This window comes from Cottoperca gobio, chromosome 14 (genome assembly GCF_900634415.1).
Source record: "Cottoperca gobio chromosome 14, fCotGob3.1, whole genome shotgun sequence".
Taxonomy (NCBI): domain Eukaryota; kingdom Metazoa; phylum Chordata; class Actinopteri; order Perciformes; family Bovichtidae; genus Cottoperca; species Cottoperca gobio.
In genome coordinates, this window is record NC_041368.1 from 3,629,261 (window position 1) to 3,652,760 (window position 23,500).

Here is a 23,500-nt window from a genome sequence, read left to right on the forward strand (position 1 = left end):
GGAGATGAAGCAGACGCACCGATCCTTGCCTTATTTCCATCATGACAGCAGTGAGACATCATAAAGGGAGTCTGCAATGACATATTATAATGTAGCTCATCTTCTGGGACTCTGTAGCTTCCGTGCCTGCAGGTGGCAGTGTTGTAAAGAGTTATGTTGCTCACTAATACATCCTCTTCCATTGACTTTCATCAGCTGTGTGAAGCCTGCAATTTAGAAACTGCCTCTCTGTGAGCTTAGAGCAACTTGACTTCTTTAAAGGACACACGCATACTAAAGTAAACACATTCAAAGAGAATACATTTTAGAAACACGTAATAGTGATAATCTCTTACGTGAGAGAAGAAGAGCTAGAGACATGTAGTTTGTATGGGGTGTAGATATAAATTGATCCACACTGCACAATAATGCTGAGCAGTTCTGAGTGTGTTTACACAACATATAATATGAACTACACAGCTATAGACATCCTGCTAGCTATACTGACATTACATATCCACAAAGCCATGACCCTTTCAAGTGCTTGGTCACAGCCGTTTATAGCGTAGCTGTCAAAAGGCATTCTGGGAAATGAAGGCAAACACTGGATGTGCAGCATCAAGTAATGATAAAATGTTCTGAACATTATAGGTGGGTGTCTCTCCTTTCATAAAGTCAGCGTACATGTATATGTCACCACTTCTAGAAATCACACCAATAGCTTATTAAGATTCATTCCAAAATCTAACCACAGGTGTGAAGTGTGTAGTTATATCATTTCGAGCATTATAAAGAACTTCCTTCCTAAACTGGTTTATTCACTGATGACTTGCCAACCTGCCACCCTGCAGCGCCTGCCTGAGCCTCAAGTGTTGCCTGCTATATTGCTTCCATGGTCTTATATCAGGAAACAGGAGGGGGCATTACTCAGCTTGACAACTACGCCTGCCATCCACCTCTGAAGTCCACAACAAAGGAAGTGTGCCACACTTGGCGGTTAATAACTGCTGTCATAAATAAGGCTCAGGCGAACTAAATTCTTCCCTCTGATCAGCCTGAGAAATATCACTGGCAGCGCAGCGGAAATGATTTTGAAAATGTAAAGTAATAAACATGGATGTATGTACATGTCCCAGTGCAGAACTGGAGCAATGAACTCCGCACCTTCCTGAACAGATTGCAGCTTACTGGATCTAAAGATAGCTTTGTTCGTATCAAATTCATTAATTTTCTTATTGAAAGAAGGAAAATGTTTTCTTCTAGACCATGAGTCTTCACTAGGGCATCATGGGTTACTTTTGGGAAGTTGCCGCCAAATTACTGTTAAAAGAAGTTATATTAAAAAGACACATATTAATAACATGAATACAAGATTCACAAAGACCCATTTCATTTACACAACGCTGATGATAGTCTAACTGTTACCCATGAATCCTCATGCACGTGAGCTAGCTAAAATGTGCTAAATCACTGTGCAGCAATTATCCAGGACGGAGATCAATGACTACGAATAGTTCTTTTAATGGCTTAGTATTGTCTAGTTTAGGATTGACTGGCACAAGTATAAGAGGCTTGCATTTTATACTAATTTATAAAAACGAGTCCACACTTAATAATATAATACAATGATCCCATTGTAAGTCTTTCAATATGACCTGTTTTAACCAATAGGTGCCCTATATAACCAATAGTTTATACATGGCACTTCAGGCCACCCTTTGTAGGCCCAGTTCAATATCCTACTCATTTGTATACACATGTAGTAGAAGCACTTACACAGCCAGGTCACCAGGTCAGCCAACACATACTATAACACATGACACCAAAGTGGTGGATCAATTGTTAGTTGGATTGGAGAGACTCAAGTGCTCTGATGTGTTGGGGGAGAGAGCTCTGTCCGCCAGGCTGGGGGGTGGGGAGAGGGAGTCTGCAAGGTACGGGGGGCCAGTTGGTGAAGGGCTTTGTAGGTGAAGACCATCATGTTTGTAGTATATAGTTATTATAAACCCTTTTATAGTTTTGGTCGGCAGTGTTAGCCCAGTCTCATGCAAGCTTGACATTTTCACAAAAGTAAAGGCCTCCAGACTAGCTCTGAACTAAGAGCCATGTTTCCAAGGTAACAAAGCAGTGACACCTGCTGATCAGTGGCACCAAGTGACGAAAACAAGCAAAGCAGAGCTCATCATTTGTGTCTTGTTAACAATGTTGTGGAGCTAGTACTGAGAAGGGAAAGAGTTTTTAGAGAGCACAGAGACCTGAAATGCACAGCAGTGAGGACAGCCTGAAGAGTTAGCTCAAGTACTGAGCCCTGCCACAGCAACAGACCACAGCAGCTTGGACCTTTGTATTCTCACACTCTTCACTAAATTACCCCAGTAAAATGTTTCCTAAGAAGACTGACATTTTCTGCACTAGTCCTACTTAAGTAGTCAAGAACTAGACACAACGGATGAATTTAGACGTCGATCTGAAGTCTGACTATTAGTTTGATCAAAGTAAAGCCATGTCCATCTTTGTCAAACTGGCCCCAGGCACTCTGACAGCTGACAGCTGAGACTTGACAGTTAGTGGCTAAAAAGTATCATAGTCATAAGCTACTGTGTTAAAAAATGGACTTTAAATCCATTGGCCGATAAGCAAACATGGATGTTGTAATTTATTTCAATGTGAAAATGGTAATATTACTGATAACAGTAATGTAGCTTTTTGGAGCCAAAAACAACAAATGTGATGGGATTAGGCAGTATTTTCATTTTCCCAGAGGTAATGCAGAGGTATCATTTTATCTGTGTTCATCCTCCTTTAGCTAGTTAGCAGCCTCTGTTTTAGTTATGTGAAGTTAATTGGAAGTAAAATGCAGCAGTACATTGCATTACTTTTTCTGTGATCATTATATTTGCTCTCCTTTTCCTGCCTTGCCCGTGCTTAATAGGGGGACAGCCTACTTAAAAAGAGTCAACAAAGACAACAATAGATGGTAATAAATCCATTTTAATACGTTCTACTGCATTTAATGGACACGAGCACTCGTTGCAGTCACATCGGCTAACCAGAAGAATTTGGTAAAAGGGAAAATAAATTGCACTCCAATGTCTTTATTTATTTCTCTGTATGTGTGTGTGCAAGCTTGCATGCATAAGTGTGTGTGCACAGTTTACATGTGTTAGTCAACAGAACAATGACATTGTTTAAATCACATTGGAAAAAACGAACAAGGAATAAAACACAACTGGATTCAAATCAAGAGCACAGCATCCACAGCCTGTACAAAGACACAACTCAGAGGTTCATGTCCACAGATGGACAGATCCGACTGAAAAGCATCAGTTGTGCGGCGTAAAAGCACTGGCCACTGCATGTTGTTGTTTTGAAATGACATTAACAGAGCTCCAGTAGAGCTGAAAGATCTTTTGATTACGACGCCTTGCTCAGACTGTGAATTGTCAATGAAGTTAAAAAACAGAAATAGCTCAATTATAGGAAATATTTAAATACACATTTAGAATGATTGTTTTGTAAATAATAGTCATGATAACTTAGTATTTACACACAGACTTTCACAAAGACACTATTTAGCCTCAGACCATCCCAACCCCAACCTCCATCTACAGGAATCCCACCCTCACCCCCACCTTTCCTTTTCAGTTCATGACGGTGCAATTTGATTGACATGCAAGATCCGGCCCACATCAAGAGATGACGCAGCTGACAGTGTGCGCTCTATGACTTCACATCCTGCTTCTTTTTCTGGAATTTCCTGAACTGTGACTGGATGGCCACGGCGGCCTTCTCCGTCTCCGGGTTGTCCATGTCGATGTCAAAGTCCTGTGGGAGGTTGTTCTTGTTCTTCTCATCTGTGGAGAGGACAGGGATGAGAGGGGGGGGGGGGGGTGAGAAATTGGCAGGATGTGTGTCAGAAACCTTTTGATCTCCAGGAGGGAGATTCATAAACCTCAAACTCCATCCATCCCCGCTTCTCCTGAGAGGGTCACAGGGGTCTGGAGCCGATCAGCTGATGAGAGGCGGAGTACAGCAGGACAGTCAATCACACATTCACACCTACGGGTAATTTAGAGTCAACAATTAACCTAAGCTGCACCTCTTTGGACTCAAACTCTTTTTATGCTATTTATGATGACAACATGCCTAGCAGGCACATCTACTCTATGGGTGATGCTCTAATATTTCCATCCAAGTTGTAGGTTACTTTATGTTTAGTGTTAGCTAGCAAATGTTAGCATGCTAACACACTAAGTAAAGAAGGTGAACATAATAAACTCGAGCAGGTGAGCATGTTTTTAGTATTTAGCTATAGTACAGAATGTGTTTTGTGCTCTGTCAAATCTTGTGTCGTCAATGTTCCATTTTGAAACTTACTTTTTTGTATTTACAAGAGAAAAGACTTCAAGGATGGAGACTGACTGGTTGGTTTGTGAAATCTACACCGCCACCTGCATTAAAGAGCAGCACAGAGCTGCTGCCCTGGGCTTCATGGTGTCCCACGTAGGGGCGGAGACTGTCCCACACAGGGCTACTGATAACTCCTACTCTTTGCTGAAACTTAAGACTTTGTTATTGAGTTTGGAGTTTATTCAAAGAGAGGGTAAACTCTGGGAAGGGAAGCATACAAAAGATCAATTATATAAGATAAACATAACTAAACAACTAATGGAGTCATAAAACATGCAGAGAAAATAGGTTTTACGGACATTTAATAAAAGTGCAGAACAGAAAGCCCACATATCACCAGAGAAGGATAACTGCTGTCCAGTCTGACAGAGAACATGTTGCTCTGTTATGACAGAAGAGAAACTCTTCTAATCACCCCTCTATAAATAGCAGACAATCTGTGTGAAGAGAAGGAGACATGCCCCGTTGAAATTAGAAGGAAAAGAAACGCTGCTGATTTAAAGTTCAATATCACATACAGCAAAACCAAGTGCCCAAACAGTGAGTGAAGACTACTGATGACTGCTCCACACACACAACGCAGACGTGGTGAGTGAAAAGGCGTGTAGGGATGTGGTTTAAAGGAGCAACACAGTTGACATGCAGTACAGTGCTCCGAGCATGATTGTGCTGACCTGCTAGCATAATCAGAGACTTTTCCAGTCCTACTTACGTTTAGATGGAACCTTTTGTTGACCTTGAAGCCCTTGGATGACATATTGATGGCAATTAAAACAAATTCATATTTCATGAATGCAGGACCCGGACTACACACATTCTCTCTGTCTCTCTCTCTCTCTCTCACACACACACACACACACACACACACACACACACACACACACACACACACACACACACACACACACACACACACACACATTCCTTCTCTAAATGACACCTGCTCCACACCACAGAGAGCGTAACACTTTAAAAGCCTGGCACATCACAGTTTCAGCATGAATTAATTAAATCGCCACAATGAATGATGGGATTATTTCCATAAGAGGTTTGTGAAAGGTCATGTTCAAACTGTGTCCTGTGAGATTTAATGCAACCTAAGAGTACATGGATAATGACTGTGAACTGAACCACAGGTTATTAACAAACAATGGACATTTATTCCCTCACTGTCAGCTCCTGTAAGTAAAGTAAGTTATGGATTTTCTTTACAGACATGATGCCACAACAAGACAAAAAGCATCTTTCCATTGACAGACTTGTGAAATGACGTGAAGAGGATCTTCATAATAAATATGATGAACATGTTTGACGAGCAGGTGGCACTTTTGTATGTTAGCCTCGACCAGCAGTGTGTGAATGTGTGTGTGAAGGGGTGAATGCTGGCTTGTGTTGTAAAGTGGTCGTTAAGACTATACAATGTAGTCCATGCAGCCAATTTAAACTGACAGCTGGAACTTACATGTGTTCCTTTTAGAGTTATTTACAATATAAGGGTAACAATAACATCCTTACCAGGTACCCATACAGAGACACAATGTTAGTACAATGGAAGATGACTAGAAGTAGGAAAACTGGGGTTAACAGTGTTGCATTTTCAAATTTAATAACAATGACATTGTAAAGTGTATAAATAAGGAGTACTAATTTCCAACATAGTGTACATTTGTATTGCTGCTGGGGAACAAGACGTCAGTTCAGAGTAATTAAAAGCCCCTCCATGTGTCATTTATTTCAAGGTCCCTTCAAAACACAAGTGTGTTAACCTTGAACCTGCCAGCAGGTACCCAGTTTACAAAAAACGTAATATATGAGTGGTAATCTGAAGTGTTACCGTGCAGTTTTGGGGGAAGTTTTACAGGGGCTGCCATTTACAGAAGAAACCTTGGACGTAGATCTAAGCTCTTGCCCAGTGAGACAGTGATCTGAAGCACAGGGGGAAGTTCTTACTTACATGTTTTCTTTCTTTCCCCCTCTCGCTTGTATGGTAGGCCTATGATATTTAATATTGTGATAGTGTGTTGAGAATTGCTCACCTAAATATAATAGAAATATAATTATATTTAAATAAACTGTGCATGTATCAGAGTGAATTGGAGTTGAGTAACTTTACTAAAACGAAAACAATGGAAGAGGAGAAAAGTGTGAAAGTGTGTAAATGGGCAAATGTCAAATGAATGCAATTCATGCCTCCGTCAAAATTCAATTAAGCTGCTTAAAATCCTTCCCGAACACTGCACTGAAGGTTTCCCTCCAGACCGAGCCTGAGCTGCATCACACTTCATCATCCCAGAAGTTGAGACAGAAATCCTTTTCAGCACGGGGTCCTCCGGTGTTATCAGCAGCCCCAGAGAGAGCAGCGAGCATCGGGCGGCTTTATGTGCTGCTATTAACCTGCTGCATCCATTGTGTTAGCAGAAGGTTCACTTCAAGGAGTGGAGGAGATTACACGCAGTGGTTCCTCAGTGTATCATATGAGACCATGAAACTTCATCTTGTGAATGTGCAGACTGCAAAACACACTTAAAATAAATACAGCATCTACTGGCATGGTTGTAGGAAGTAGGAAACCCCGTGAACACAACCTGCTAAATGTATATTGATGATAACATAGCTTAGGGTTAGGGTTTCAAAGCTTAGTTAGCATTTGCTAATTCTGCCAACGAAACAGGAAATGCCAGAATTCAATGTGTCTCACCTGGCGTAAGATTCTGTAGAAACAGGCCTTTGTTCTTGCATCCTCCAATTTGTTTTGCAGTCAACATCATTTCTGAATTTCAAAGGGTCTTGCCAAGTACTGCAAGCCCAGTTTTACCATTTATAACTCAAGGGGTTTGAATTATTACTATGCCAACAATACTGTAGCCCAGTTTGCAAAGTAGGTCTCTGTCCTGTGAATTGCTGCCATCGTCATAACCCCTGTGTTATGTTGTTTCTTATATAAAAGCACAGCAGAGATATTTAAATCAACTTCTCTGTCAAATTCTATCTGATCTTACTATGAAATAAAGTATATATGGGGACGTTAAGATATTTAGAAAAAGAAAATAAGTGTGGTACGTATACTGTTTGAACAAACAGAACACTAGGATAAGCCCCTTGAGCTGTATCGTCTGGTGTTCAAGATGGTCCGGACACGTCATTGCATCTTACCAACTATTAGACGGTGCACACTTAATAAACATACAGAGGAACAAAAAATAAATCATTGTCATGACATTAATTCATGAATGTGAACATTATAGACAAGATAAACCTAATTGCAAATAAGAAAAGGCTGGTGATAATAAAGACCCATCACTACATGTAATTGTAATCCACATGATGCGCGCGGTTTACAGCAAATAAACAGCAAATAGACAGTGAAAATGATCAAAATGAACACTTGAGGAAACACAATGTTGCAGTGTCAGTGTCATATCTGTAGAATATGTCACAGACAAGAAAGAAAAGTAAATATTTATTACATTTATCCATTTCAAAATAAAAGCACCCTAGCATTTTGCTGTGGATAGAATCCCTTGATTTGTTAACACAACACTATTTTCAGGACAGTTTTGCAGAAAATGCAGTGACTTGCAATGCTCCATAAATCCAGCTTTTAATTGTTTCATTTATTATTTTTTATTTTACAAATGACCACACGCTTCTTAACCTTTTTCTGTCTAAAATAAATAAGAATGACATTTATAATGAAATAGAACATTATTGTATTGATGGCCATAGTGACAGGCAGACTCAATGCAGAGAGACAGGGCTGGCAGCAGCAGCGTGTCTGCAGCAGCAGCAGTAGCAGCAGCGCTGCAGACACGCTGCCTGTGTGGACACCGCAGTAGTTCAGCGAGGTAGTAGTGTGGCCCGGGGCTGATAGTGATTGTGTCATTTTGGGTTTTATTTTACTGTGTGCAATTAACCTGACTATGCTAATATTACAATTAAACTGTCAACAAAAGGACAAAACTAGTGTAAGTTGTTCTATTGCTATATGTAAATTAGATGCGGTCAATGCACCTTTCAAGTTCTGGTGAAAACAGCACTTTTGCAATGTTCTGTATTTCTGCATGGTTGTACTTTTCAGATTGATCATGATGAAATACCTTGGCCAGCAGATGGTTTGCTTTTCCCAGTCATTGCTCCAGAAGCTTGTCTCTGCAAAGAAAACAGAGAAAAATGTGATCATCTTTTCTTTTCTTGCTTTTTTTATTTTATGATAAAGGATTATGAACACACTGTGTCGATAGGGGAATACTAAAAACTTTCTTCGTATCCTATTTCCTATTTTCCTATTACATTTCTATAATATATTTATTCCACAAAATGCTCATTTGCAGTAAATTTCACATTAAAATTCCAAGATTTTTGTTAATAACACAACACGATTTAACACATTTCTTACATTCTTACACTACCGATTATCGTAGGAAATTAGGGTCACACAGTCCCACTGAACATGTTGCAGGACGACCTTGGCTCTGTATGAGATATGTTGATCTATAATCCATGTTTCTGCCGGCTAACAGCTTCTGACTGTTCTCCACCGACAAGCAATATCACAAGATGCACTCACAGGCATTACAGTGTGTGTATTACTCAACTAACATCCTGTTTTTTCAAATATCACTGTTATCCATACATACAGATAAGGAGTGTGATTTGATTTAGAGCACATTGTATTTCACTCATTCATCTTCCCAGCAAAGATCACCTCTCCATCTCGCCAAGCTCAGCCTGAATTATTAATCCTGAGCTTTAAATGAACTTCAAATCCTGAAGTTTTGATGTATTAAGTTAAAGCCTTTTATTGTCATTATACAAAAAGTACAACGAGATTCAGAGTGCCACTCTGTCTCAGTGTGCAGAAAATACAAAGACATACATAACATTAAAAACACAGCAGTAGGACAACATAAGCAATCGTACGGGGGAATAAATGTGACTCTTGTGGGAAGAAAGCAAAATAAAACGGGCATAAGAAATCTGACATCTTCCTCTGATGTGTTTGGCTGCATGGCCATCTCTTTTCCTTTTCTACACGTCGAACTCAAAGTGATTCGCAGCACCACGCTGACTCTCATCTGCTTGATTGTGCTCTGGTATTCACATCTCCACCCACCAGGACACAAGCAAGCAGCCAGACGTCCGGGAGCAGGGCAACAATAATGCCTGAGTGATTGTCTCGGTGCAGTACAATATCGAAAAATGAAGATGGATAAGCTATAAACTGAATTCAATAACCAGCTGCAGCTCACAGCTTTAGGATGCTCCATTTTCCTTTCACCGTTTACTCTTTAGTTTTCTCCTTTTTCTATCCTTTGTGTCTCTGCTCATAGCTTCAACTAGGATTGTCATACTATAGACAGATGGAGGAGAAGCTAATCCATGTTCAGAGTTAGACTTATTACATATAAGGTCCCATTTCAGCAATAGAAATGTGTAGACTTCTTGAGGGTGTTAAATCTTGTCTGCGGTGTGTTGTGATCAAAGTATCCTGAGTAAGACAGTCTCTCTATCAGGCACGCCACACTGTTACCTCAAACCTCAAAAGCAACAATGTGATCCTCTCACAAACACTGCTCTTTGTCTTCCTTTCTATCCTATACAGTACTTATATCATCATCATCATCATCATCATCATCATCATCATCATCATCATCATCCTCTCTCTCTCTCTCCTTTGTCTCTTTCTGCCTGGATACAGTCAGAGCTTACACAACTACTATTGCACAATGGGATAACGCTCCACACATTAGCACATCTTCCCAACACTATTCCCTTTTCCGCTAAATTATTCCAGTCCAGTGAAGGCTGGTTCTGACTTATTTCAGCACATAAGCTTTAAAGTGCCTGATAAACATGGAGGGAACAGCGAGAATAAAGGGAGTGTTAGCATACAAATTCAGATGAGGATTTTCACAAGCGGTGAATTTCAAATGAGATGTTTGTCATGGCCCATCGTTTGCTCAAGCTTGGCGCTGCTTGTCTCCCATCACTCGCTCACTTCTAGCAGTTGAGGAGGTTTTGTCGCTCTGTTTGCCAGCAGCGTTTTTAACCCTCATCAAACCAACATATTTAACATACAAGGAATAAACTGCTGGAAGAAACAACCATCGTAGCAACATGTTCAACATGTTCACTTATTTCTTCTCAAAACATTATAAGTTATGTTATAAATGTCACCTGAAGAAAAGAAAAAAGACTATTACTATTTTAGGAAAGTTACAAATGTCTGACAGAGTGCCCCTCCCCCCTGAGCGTGTGTGGTGATTTAAATTAGAACCCATGGCAAACATTGTATCTACTTTTATATTAAAACTGCAATTTGGTGCTTTTGAATACATATTATATATATATATATATATATATATATATATATATATATATATAGTTGTTTTAAACCACAAACAAAAACAGGAAGCATAAAACAATGACATGAAGTCATCATGCACCATCGACTGCACTCAGGCCAATGAAGAAGAAAAATAAAAATGTTGCACATTATATTTATATATTTACACATCCATACTTATTGGTTTGGCTTATTTGAAGCTGTTGTTCTGCACTTAAAGGAGTGAACCTATTTGAAGATAATGTACTTGTAAGAGTCTTGCTGTTCGGAGTTGTATCCTCATGATTGTTTGCACTTATTGTACGTCGCTTTGGACAAAAGCGTCAGCTAAATGAACTGTAATGTAATGTAATGTGATTAAAATGGGAAAATGTATTGAATAGATTGCTTGGGGTGTGCGGGGTGTGCGGAGAGGCCCGTTGGTAGGATGAGGGTTAACAATAGGAATCTGAAAAGGTAAAAGAGAGAAAACAGTAGAGGAGCAGGTGCAGCTTTGCTGACGTTTGCCTTTTTAGTGAGACTTTAAATCAAACACACTGATATGACAGCTGAATGATTCCCTGGTACAAAGCTCAGCACAGCCTCTGAACTTCTGACAGACTGTCACCGTCTCTCCTCCCTGGCAGGAAGCTTTTTCTTTGCATGTTCTCCATAAATTAAGAACAATATCTCAGTGTAAATAAATACATATCACTGTCTTTCTTTGTTGAGGCATGTAACCTTTTCCGAGACCAGTCTTCTTAAAAAACAGTGTAAATAATAAAATAAAATAAAAAGATGAATTTACTTTCCTGGTCTAGTATGACAAAGTCTGTCTCCTGGGAATGTTACATCTTTTTCTATCGGCTGAGGTACAGAGACAACGTGCAGAGTGTAACAAAACAATCAAAGCACTGAAAAAGCAAAAGCTAAGGCCAACTCTTAGTCATTGATGTATATTTAGTATATATATATATATATATATATATATATATATATATATAATATATATATATATATATATATATATATATATATATATAGTATGTACATATATATATATACTATATATAGTATATATATATATATATATAGTATATATATAATATATATACTATATATATAGTATATATATATATATATATATATATATATATATATATATACTATATATATTTATATATAGTATATATACATATATATACATATATATATATATATATATATATATATATAAGATGTACATTACAAACTGTGACAGATGAAAATTAAAAGACTGTCAATCAAAGCTGAGCTTTAGGAAGTGAAGAGAAACGGGACAGAGGAGAAAACGTGATGCCCGTTGACATAGTTTTAAATCTATTGTTATATGTTCTCCAAACATATTAAAATGCACATATTTAGATCAGGAAAATCTAAAAGATTTCTAGACTAGACTGCAGCAAAAAACTGATCCAAAGCTAAAGACACTCTCTCAGGCCAAACAGCACAGCTTCTCATTAGGAAGCTGGACGGAGGATGCCTTCAGTGCCAATAATGTGGCGAGCTAAGCTGAACCCCACAGTATTGCTGGCTGATGTCTGAGCTGGTGCACAGCTTGTGCAGAGATGGCGTGCTGTCAGAGTCCTCGCGGAGGAACCGCAGTGTTTGCCTGCTCCGAGCCTGACAAATGGATGGCAGTGATGATAATTACATTGCTAATGATGATGTCCTTCTGTACAGCGTACGTGCCACATATGGCTCTGTCTGCCATGGTTGACTAACAATTTGCAAAGCTTGATAAACACAAATCCTTGAGATACTGGATCAAAATCTAGGAATGTTTTTATAATAACCTCTGTCTCATGTGAGCATTGTGCCACACTCAGATATATGCTCAGTGTCCATATCAGCACCAGTCCTTACAGCCCACACTTAGAAACACAAGAAACATGGCTGTAGGTTGTATGAGTACATTATGTGCTGTGCTGTAGACTGCATATCTTGAGTATCTGTCCTTTAAAATGATCCTCAGGGATTTGAAGAAATTGAAATAAAGGACATGCTTTTGGGTTAATTTCATTACATTAAAATATTAATCGGATACTTGGTATCACCGTCTCCGCTTTTGGTGCAGAGTGCATCCATACAAATGAATTATCTACAGCTGTCAGATGCTTTTTCATTATCAGCAAAGGCTCACATTCACATCCAGTCAGGATGAGTTGTGCGAGTGCTTTCTGCTTCCTTACGTCGTGCCCATATACAGTATGTTTATAAAAAAGGGTTGGTGTGGACATGGAGGAAATTGGTGAAATAAATAAATCACCTTCCCAGTGTGTGGGGGGCTATTTTTGGTTCTTGTGGCAGCTCAGGCTCCCCAGAGAGACTCCATGCTGCACTCAAGATCTATTAACAATTTAACTAGGAGACAGAAAAACTAGGTCATCCCAGCACAACTATAACTCCTTAACAGCTTCGCCACCGGCAGACTGGACACAAGGATGTCAACACAGAAGAGTGACATCGCTGATTGACTGAACAAGCGAGATGAGGGTGGAGTATACTGTGTTTAGCCTGACCTTTCTGTTAAAACCACCCAAGCCAACTTACAAACAGTTAAACAGCTTTTGGAGATGAACAGAAACTTGCCTATATTTGATGATGTAACACTGTAGAAGACATGATGTCACACTGAGATATTTACAGCGCAGGTACAACCAAGTTTAAAATAGAACTATTTTTATAAGTGATGTAAAACATTTGTTAAAACAAAGACCTCGTTCAAACTAAGACTAAAGACGTGAGAGAGGAAACAACTCTACATAACAGCGTTGGTCATGGGATCCTTCACATATCTTCTCTAGGCCTTTGCACAGTGCATTAGCAGCCAGACACAAGTTTAACAAGACTTGCCTTTGGCATCATAATTAGCTACTCAAATAGTTCAATTCAAAGTGTTTGCATGTTATGAAGTGATCAGAGATTAATCAAGGACAGGACAGAGGCTCAGTGCAGAAATCACTAATGTCTGATCGATGAAATCATCCAAATTACAAAACATACTGTATATTTCCCCTCTAGTGTTATCTAGACATGCAGATAGTGCTGGTTTCACTTTTAGATTCTGATATTGATTTAAAATGACTAAATCTAGCAGAATCTTTCTCTTTCCATTGTCTACATAACACTAGAAAAGACTTTCCTCCCCAGAAAAACTGTAACTAGTAACTGTAATAGTCGTAGTAATTATGATTATCCTGTCCTACCACAAGTCAACACTTTTTTAAGCATGACCACGTTGCTCAACCTTTACCAGGTATGTATTACTGTAACCATGATAACCAAGCTTCCCACACCTTAACAAAGTGCTTATGTTACTCCAAACTATAATCTGTCCCTAAATCTGACTAAGTCTTTTTCAGGCCTTAAAAAATGATGAGTGTTCATTTCCGTGAGCACCACATAAAGGGTTCCATTCACTTTGGTGAGGAGGAAGAAATCCAAGAGAAACCACAGGCATGCGAGATACCAGTAGGGACTCGTGAGATGAGATGTTGTTTTTGCAATTTGGGTAAATGCTCCTTTTAATCTCAACAGATCTGCTATGGAAACTTCCTTCTCTCCCCTGAACATGTACAATAGCATCATTACAGTGTAAGGAAGGTACAGTTTGCCTTCCTGCTGGAGTTGTTCAAGTGAAACTAATGGCATAGCATCATGGTGTTCCCATAGAACATGGATGCATTAGGCAGAGTATGGCCTATCCAGCAGCATCAAACTGTAATGACTATTCCATAGAAAAGGTGAATAAGCAACATTGCTACTTCTCTGTTGCACAACATAACTATAATTACAACTATAAAAGCTGCTTTAATTAGCTGGCTCACTAGAGTGTATGTCATACACACACAATGTAATCTCTGTTTATTGTGTAAAGTGGGATAAGGGTCATTTTAAGGTCAGATTAAGTTTATATTTCAGGTCAATAAGCAGAATCACATAAAATCAACACGCTTAAAATTGTATTTGAACATTTTCTCCAGAGATGCAGAGACGTTTTCTTTCTAATCACCACTTGGCTCTGGATCACAATCACTTCATCAGTGTTAAGTCAGCAAAAAGGAGTTTTAAGGAAAGCCGTCTCTGACCACTTTTCCCCCATCTCAGCTTGTTGTCCTTTTTACATTGATCAGCAACTTTTATCTCATTCATTTGATAGAAAAAGAGCTGTAGTCCACTTTAGGAGATGAAAAAAATCCCTTTGCCAACCACAGCCACCACTCTCAGTGTAATTAAAGTGGTGTGGGTGGACACAGCAAGACGCCACTTAACTGTTGGTGCATTGATTGAAGGTCTGGTTTCCTCAATAAGGACTTTTTTTAACTGATTTTATACAGAAGACTAAGGAGTTGTAGGAAATATTCTCAGTTAACCTAAGATGGGACTCTAAACCGAGGTGCACATGAAAAGACTTCTCTGAATTAATTATTTAATTCATTATAGTGTCAATGTAAAGTCAAACCATTCTAAACTATGGATGTAACGGTTAACATTGCAGACGGTTAGTATTACCATTTCAAATTTTGATTATCATTAAAACTGTGTTTGATTACCACCAAAGTTTCCACCAATGTAATGCAAGCCAGGCCAGGGAGTCTTTTTCAATGAAAATGTAAAATGTGTTAGAAAATAAGCTAACTACATACAGAACATACATCCTCACAGCCCAGTGCTCTCACTGATGGCCAAACAAAGTGATGATTAAAACTAGGTGATCAAGAAAAATATAATTGTTAGTGTGAGAGTCACTGGTATTGGGGTAAAGAAGAAATCATTATCTTCTGCTGAAAATCCCAAAAATGGAACTGACATATCTGTGTAACCACACAGTTGGCTGGAGCCTGTTGACCAACCTGAGGCCTACACAGAGAAGGTGTACGTCTACAGATCGTCATGAGAGCCTAACAGTTACAGAACAACAGCAGGCACTAATGGCAGTGTGCAAACTTGAATAGTTACATCAGATGGGTTAAAAGGATGGTCGCTTGCTACAGATGCAGCCACCTAGAATTTCCCCTCCAAGACCAGCCCGCTGCCAGCCAAGTCTAGATTCCACTGTAAACATGCACATTCATTCAGTTGCAGGGTTTCACCATGAGCTGGTGCTTCCTTCATAAAAACACATACACCAGCTGAAGTACACTGAAGAGTCATGTGTCTTTGGTTGGTCCATGGATTACACCAGGGGTCGGGAACCTATTGCTCGCGAGCCATATATGGCTCTTTCGATGACGTGATATGGCTCGCAGACAATTTTGAGCTGACATTTTTTAACATGATTAACAAGTAATAAACAATTATATTGTGTCATTTTAAAGTAAAACATTTAGCAGCGGATTTGTTTTTAGTTCTCCCCTCTCCTTTCCTCCGCTCTGTCTCAGACTGCACAGCGCACACACTTACACACGTGTGTGTGTGTGTGTATGTGTGTGCGTGTATAGGTGTGTGTGTAGGTGTGGGTGTAGGGGTGTAGGGGGCGGAGCCCCGCCCGTCGCGAAACCGAGCAGAGGAGAAACTGCGCAAAGCAAGCAGTAGACCGGGGGGGTCAAACTCATTCACAGAGGGCCAACATTAAAAACTGGGACTACGTCGAGGGCCAAACACGGTCCACATTTATTGAACAGGATAAACATAAAGTGCAAAAAGATATGGAACATATTTTAGTCAACTGCAGACGGATTGCTGAGCAGTTCAGTTTTCATTTCTGAGCTGCAAAGTCGGCAAATGCTCTCAGTTGATCAGCAGAATGCTGTCGGGAACACAGCGGTGGAGATGTTTGTCAGTGTTTGGAAACATGTAGTGACCAAAGTTTCCTTGTGCATCCGAGTCTCCCACAGGCAGCTCAGCTTGGAAAGCTCTCACTGCATCATACATGTCTGTGATCACACGGCCCTGAAGCTGCAGGTTTAACAGTGAGATGCTTCGTTATGTCGCACAAACAGTCCAGCTCACATCGTCCCAGAGATCTGTGGTGTCTTTCCCTTTGCTTTCCAAAAACTTTCATTTCATTTACACATTTAGATTCTTCCTCAAATGTCTTTTCCCGTGGTTGTGCCATGCATTGATTTAATTACCAAAACCGGCGGGCCAGTTATGACGGACATATATTTTCTCGCGGGCTGGATATAATTGCCTTGAGTTTGACACCCGTGCAGTAAACACTGAAACGTGCACATAAATGAGATAAATAACGTAAGCGTTTAGTTTATTTAATAAAAGAGCACCTGTTCAATGAAACACTGATACCTCTATTAGTACTCGGAGACGTGTTATATTAAAAAATGCACGCATAAAGTTACATTCAAATTTATATGGCTCTCAAGGAAATACATAAAAAAAATATTTGGCTTTTATGGCTCTCCCAGCCAAAAAGGTTCCCGACCCCTGGTTTACACAGTATGTTACCCAGACATACACTAGTTCAGGGGTCACCAACCTTTTTGATACGGAGAGCTACTTCAAGGGTACTGAATAATACGAAGGGCTATGTGAAGTAAATAAACTCCTGATTGTATTGTGTCACATTTAATGATTATCACATGTACTCGTCCACCTCAATCTAAATGTATTATTGCACAACATGTATTTCTGCACAAATGTATAATGAGCACTATATTAGTTATGAATGAAGCACTGTAGGTTCTCTTCAAAGAGTTTCAGGTCTACCTCCATCTCGCCACCTACAAGACGGCCCACCAAGGGGCATAACCGCGCCAACATGGACCAATGAGGGACGACGACACCCTTCTGTAGAGAATATAGCAAAATGTTTATGATGTTTTTGTACCACTTTTCACTTTCACCAACAGACAGCTAACTGGCTCTTTATTGATTCGGACTGTGGACTTGGTGTGTGAAAGTGTCCTCGGCTGAGGGTATTTTTTGACATTGCTGTCACCATCACTTTAAATAAATAAGTATCTTGATCAACTAGAAGTTTACTGGATTCAATTGAAAGACTATCTCAGCGCCCTTTGGGCTCAAAACCCAACAGCTACTTGTTTGATTCAAACTTCCTGAATAACATAGTTGCACGGTTCACCTTTAATGATAATATTATCATCAATAATAATAATAACATGCAACATTTTTATTTATGTTCTCAATCTATTTCAACATTTGAAAGTCAGAGTTATCACATCTCTGATATTTTAATAAATATATTTATTGCACAAAGTATCACAAATTACAAACCGTCGCATCTTCAAATCATATCCTGTCTGTACAAAACACTAACTTTGTAACATCGGAGAGAGAGGAGATGACATCGGAATCTTTCTTCATGTCTTTGAACAGTGTTTTCAATAAACATCATTGCATCTTCCAAGACCTCTCCGTCCGAAAAGGCTTTCTTGTTCTTTATTTAAAATGTGCAGCTATAAATGAAGCTTCCGATGCTTTCTGTGACTTGTTCACCGGCCTCGTGAAAAGAGATGCTGCTGTCCAAAGCTGCCTTTAACTCCTGGCTTGTTCTGCCCGCAGTGCTGCAGGTGGTAGTTAGCATGGTAGTTAGCATGGTAGCTTCTGTGACACGTACAGAAGTGTCTCCACAATGTGCCGCTTTGCCGTCGCCCCGCAAATGAGACATACACACTTTTCTTTCGCTGTTGTAAAATATAATTCTTCCTCCCAATCATTATGAAAATAGTTAGTTTTCTTTCGCTTTTCTGCCATGTTTAGCGTAAAAAAACGCACCTAGCGCCCCATCGTAGCTGCTCCCGCTAGCTTGTCTCAGGAAGAAGGGAAATGGAGATTTAGCTTGCCTACAGGGTCAGAGTTCATATATACATAAAACATTATGGTTTTTTAAATTCTATATTCAATGTTGTCATTGTAAATGTTAAATTACACTTAATAATTCAAGTGTTATTTATAAATAAATGAAAACAGCAAAACAATTAAATACAAATTTTAGACTAGCTATTTTTAGAACATGCTCTGCGGCACCGTTGGCTACCCCTGCTCTAGTTGCTGGAACTTCAATAATGTTTGCGGATCCTCAGTTGTTAAAGGTTATGAATCACATATCTTTAACAGCATAAACCCTGATTTTCAGTGGTGGAATGTAACGAAGTACATTTACTCAAGTACTGTACTCATCATAACACTGATTCATCTTCACTACCATTTGTACTATTGGATGCTATCGGATATATTTGATTTGTATTCTAAAACTTCAACCTAAATACTTCAGACCTGTTTCATAGTGATAAACAGAAACACATTACAATTTGAATGATGTTAATACTCAACTTGACATCATTTTTACTTTTCATGTTATTGATCCCGTTCAATCTTTCAGAAAATTAAAAGTAGAAAGACTGACAGAGTCCTAATAAATCCTGACATTTAAACTTACCAGTCTAAAGCTGAATTTCAGTAAGTACTCCAACTTTTGGTGCAAACGGTCCCTATCTGTGGATATGCAATTTTTAATGATACAGCACAACTTTATCTCAAATGATTTCGTGGGCCCCTGCCAGAGGGACCATGTCTCAGCCTGCATGTGATTCAGTATCACTGCTGACCAAATCGCAAAAAAAGGCTACTTATATAAACTGTCTGTGTGACCGAAACAGGAGTGAGCTCGCTGTTACGCTATGAAACATTATCTTCTAAACACTGTTTTATGTGTTTCAATAAATGCATAAAAGTAGAGCAAGACAGTTTTTTAAAGGGTTTAATTTGCAAGCAAAATATGTTTCATACTGTGTATTTGAGCTGATTTCATCCTCACACTACATTTCCATAAAAGACACAATTTGATTGACAACTATCACAATTATCAAAATGATCAGTATTATCACTGTATTGTTCATTTGTGCTGATGTATGATACAATAAATGATTAGTTTCTTTGTTTAAAAAGCCTTGTTAGTTTGTCCCGCCTGTTACTGTGGCGCTGAAATCAGCTGTTCAGGTCAATGTCACTGCACGCGCTGTCACAGTTATTTCTTATTGTATATTTCCCACTCGTATCGCGTTCATGTTCACGTAGTTCTGTTGAATAATGCGTTAGTAGAGCTTCTCATAGACACAATAAGAGGAATTATCAGACAGTAACTTGAGGCGTTTCTCCTTCCGCTGATTCGCTATAAAAACTAAAACAATCTGTTTTACAAAACATAGCTTCAGCATAATATTGTCATGACCTGGTTATTATGATATAAAAATATATATAAATATAAAAGTCCACTTGATCATAAATTAAAGGGGCGTGGTAGATCATTTATTATAAAAATAGGTATACACTTCCTGTGCTGAACCTGAGCGCACAATTCCAATATGTCCATTTCAGTCTCCATGATTTCATAATTTCTTCACATCCTAGCACAATATAACAGTTCATTTGACAATACTATTGATTTGAATAGCAACTACAAAGTGTGTGATTTTCCATATCTTATCTCTCTGGCTGTGACGCAGTTTGGATTGAGTGGGTTGTTGTAATACAGTTACAATGCAACATGGCTGTGGGCTTTTGTAGAAGGGGTTATAAATAATATACTGCCTGTACTTGCAAGAGATATTATCAATGTTCAAGTGCCTCTAAAGAAACAAGCTGCTATATTTGTATATGACACAGAGACTGAGTCATTGCTCAGGCTTTGAAGGCAGGCAGGGAGAGGTAATTAAGCAACATTTCTCTCTTTTGTCTTGACAATGCTCCAAACTGGACAGTTTCAGTACAAAGTGACATCTGTCAGGCTCCATCTCCTCTGCTACTGGTGAGAGTGCCGACCATGCTAATAAGCAGCGAGGTACTGTTCTAACTTTGTGTGAGTCTGAGCTGGAGAAAGGTAAGGCAGAGCGGTGCAGTGTGGAGGTAAAAAGAACCTGCCATTGGTTTATATGAATCTATTGCTGACATGAGATGCAACTGAAGTTCCTTAGTTTTCCTTTGTGTAATGTCTTATTCATAAGACTTCACTCTGTAGCTGCAGTACACCAGAGGGTAGGGGAGAAGTCAGTCCCATGACTATCATGTGTGTGACAGAGTACAAAAAGACATGACAAGTCGCCATTAAAAGATTTATAGGAATTGAAATGGCAGGTGGTGTTCATATCAGTTTACACACAAACAAATACAACTTATTTTACTGAATGATATGTTAGTGAGGACTGTCCAACACTTTTCCTGTCGCTAATGAAGGTTCCATCCAACATGTACAGCAGGATACAGATTAATTCTCATCCTACCAACTGGCGTCCCCGCATACCCCAGAGCTACTGTTCTCATCTCATCTCACAGAGCTTTATTCTATCATTACAATTTGTTTTCAATACATGTGTTGATGGCTTCATGTCATTGTTTTATGTTTTTGTTTTGAATAATGCTTTTTTTAAAACCTTGTGTGCAGCCCTGCCATCAGTGTATGAATGTGTGCGTAAAATGGGTAAATGTTGGCATGTAGTGTAAAAGCTCAAAAGTCCATTTTACAATTGCAGCCTAAGCCGTGTTAACAGATGGATACCATTCCTGCCATGTCTTCTAATTTAAAGTAGCACGCACTAACACACTCTGTCCATCAGTTTGAAGGACGCACACACTTTTCCTCATGTGCTCGGTCTATTTTTCTTTTACACAATATGCTAATTAACTGTAACTTTCCAAAAATAATCCGTTTTCTTTCTTACTAACTTATTAATTACATAACTAATACTGAAGAAATAAGTATTTCTTACATCGGTTAATTCAGAGGATCCTTGTCATTTAAAATGTGGGTAGGGTGGGTTAAGAGCAGACTTACTGTGTATGATGTGCTTTCAGTTCCTTGGGGGGAACTTGTGATAATAACAGGTCGTATTGGAGCCAGCTCCCCGTACACACTGTGAGAATGTTTTATTTCTCTGAGTTACTAGCAAGCCTTGAATAATTCAGCAGAGGACGTGCTGCCAGTGAATTGTCTTTCAGAGAAGACTCTTGCTGGGGTCCTTTATAATCTCCACTCTGACGTTTTCAAAATCTCTCCCCCTCTCTGAAGTCCACAGACAAGTAGTAACGGCTCAGCCCCATGAAATGATGCAAAGACTAACTGTGTAGGTCAATTTGCCTCTGCTTCACCCCTCATGTGTTCATACTTTTCAAACTAAACTTTGTTCAACTAAATTTCACAACAATGATGTATCTAATGTCACATGCTGACCGTCATTTGAAGTTGAGATTTGACCCTCCTTAATGTGTGTCTCAGTCACCATCATGAACAACACAAGGAATAACTGACGTGTGCACAGAGGGTAACTGTCAAGTTTGATTTTACGGTCCAATGGCACAAAACACATATTATTAAAGAAACGGTTACTGCGATCGTTTGGTCATGCAATATTGCATTTCACGACTATACAGACCAAATGAAAGATTATGCTATCAAAAGTCCAGGTTGTTTCAATTAAACGCGACGTTTAGAATGTCCTCCGTCTCTGCCGGACAAGTGGAGAATAAGATGAATAGAGAAGCACCTACCTCACTCATGGCTGCGCTGTGTGTGTTTCTGTGTCTCCCAGTGATGTGTGACTGAGCTGCTGCTGCTGCTCTTATAGCCGCTCTGCTCAGCACATGTCCCTCCTCCTCTCCAGATCTACAGTGGGGACAAGCGGCACCAACCTCCACATGTTCTGCCTTTTGTTTTTTAGTTTGTGTTGTCAGGGTGTATAAGGGACGATGAAAGGCCTGGCAAAATAATGAAATATAACCCCTTGGGAAGACAAGACATTCATCTGAACAAACAGGGCTTTTTTTTCAGATTCAGATTTTATCTTTTACTGCTTAAATTCTTATTTTTTCACTTCCAGACTTTTGGCCCTGATCTGGTGTGTTTGGGGGGGGGGGGCTTCAACTGAGAGGGGCATTGAATTGTGAGTGACAGCCAAACAAAGAAGGCTGAGGACCTTCCTACAGCGAGAAGAGTATGATTCAACACTTTCTATACATCATATTCATATACACTGATTGGCACTGTCATTTTACACAAATTGACAAAATCCCGACCTAAAGTTTTTTCCCTGTATGTATGTCCCAATGTTACACAAATGGCCTATTGTCATAATATTTAGGATAATTTCAAAGAGTATTCATTAAAATTAGTACACTACGTTCACAGTGCTATGTGGAAGTGGGAAACGTCAAATCCTAAAGTGTGGCTGTTGAACGGCACAATCTGTTCATCCGTTAAGAGTTCATTGCTCTTATACTGCTATTGGTACAGAGTACGGTCTAAGACAGCTTGCTTAACGGAACTGTGTCACTGCCAATATGATGTATAGAAAGTGTTAAATCATACTTCTCGCTGTACCTACGTTTCCTGAAGGAAAATCTTTTTTAAATATGGCCTAGAAGACTTTACATATATGTTATATGTTTCTTCCACATATTTATTAAAGGTGCAATGTGTAGTTCTGAACCTAGAAACTAGCGAGTTTAACTTTGCTAACACAGCCAAAGATCAAACAAATATAACAACACAAGACATGGCAAGCCAGCTAATATTACTTACTAGTCTAACAGCGAGAAGGCCAACTCGGTGTCTTTCATGCAGCCTTTTATTTTGCGAAGCACTCGCCAATGACTAAAAGCCAGTCAGAGATGTACTCTGGTCTGGTGGCCTATGGCTGGGTCACTCTTTGCTTCTGCCTTGATGTCTGTATAGATTGATGAACCCAGTTCTGTTGCCCGCTCACAAGGTTCCGATTGTGGCACAACACCAGTGGTGCTCAGCGTCAGCATTCCCCTCGCCCCGGGCAAAAG

At 39.4% G+C, this 23,500-nt stretch overlaps 1 protein-coding gene across 2 annotated transcripts; it reads right to left on the bottom strand.

The window, feature by feature from the left end:
• Positions 1-2,952: 2,952 nt before the first annotated feature.
• pcp4a (Purkinje cell protein 4a) lies at positions 2,953-22,337 on the bottom strand. Of its 2 annotated transcripts, XM_029448424.1 has the most exons (4): positions 22,220-22,337; positions 8,487-8,538; positions 5,102-5,134; positions 2,953-3,833 (listed from the first exon to the last, which is right to left on the bottom strand). In XM_029448424.1, exons 1-4 carry the CDS (start codon positions 22,226-22,228, stop codon positions 3,700-3,702), a joined length of 228 nt encoding a protein of 75 aa, XP_029304284.1. In that variant the 5' UTR covers positions 22,229-22,337; the 3' UTR covers positions 2,953-3,699. The 2 variants fall into 2 exon arrangements, with proteins under 2 accessions (XP_029304284.1, XP_029304285.1); XM_029448425.1 differs by lacking the exon at positions 5,102-5,134 and having other exon boundaries at positions 22,220-22,315.
• Between the last annotated feature and the right edge of the window lie 1,163 nt (positions 22,338-23,500).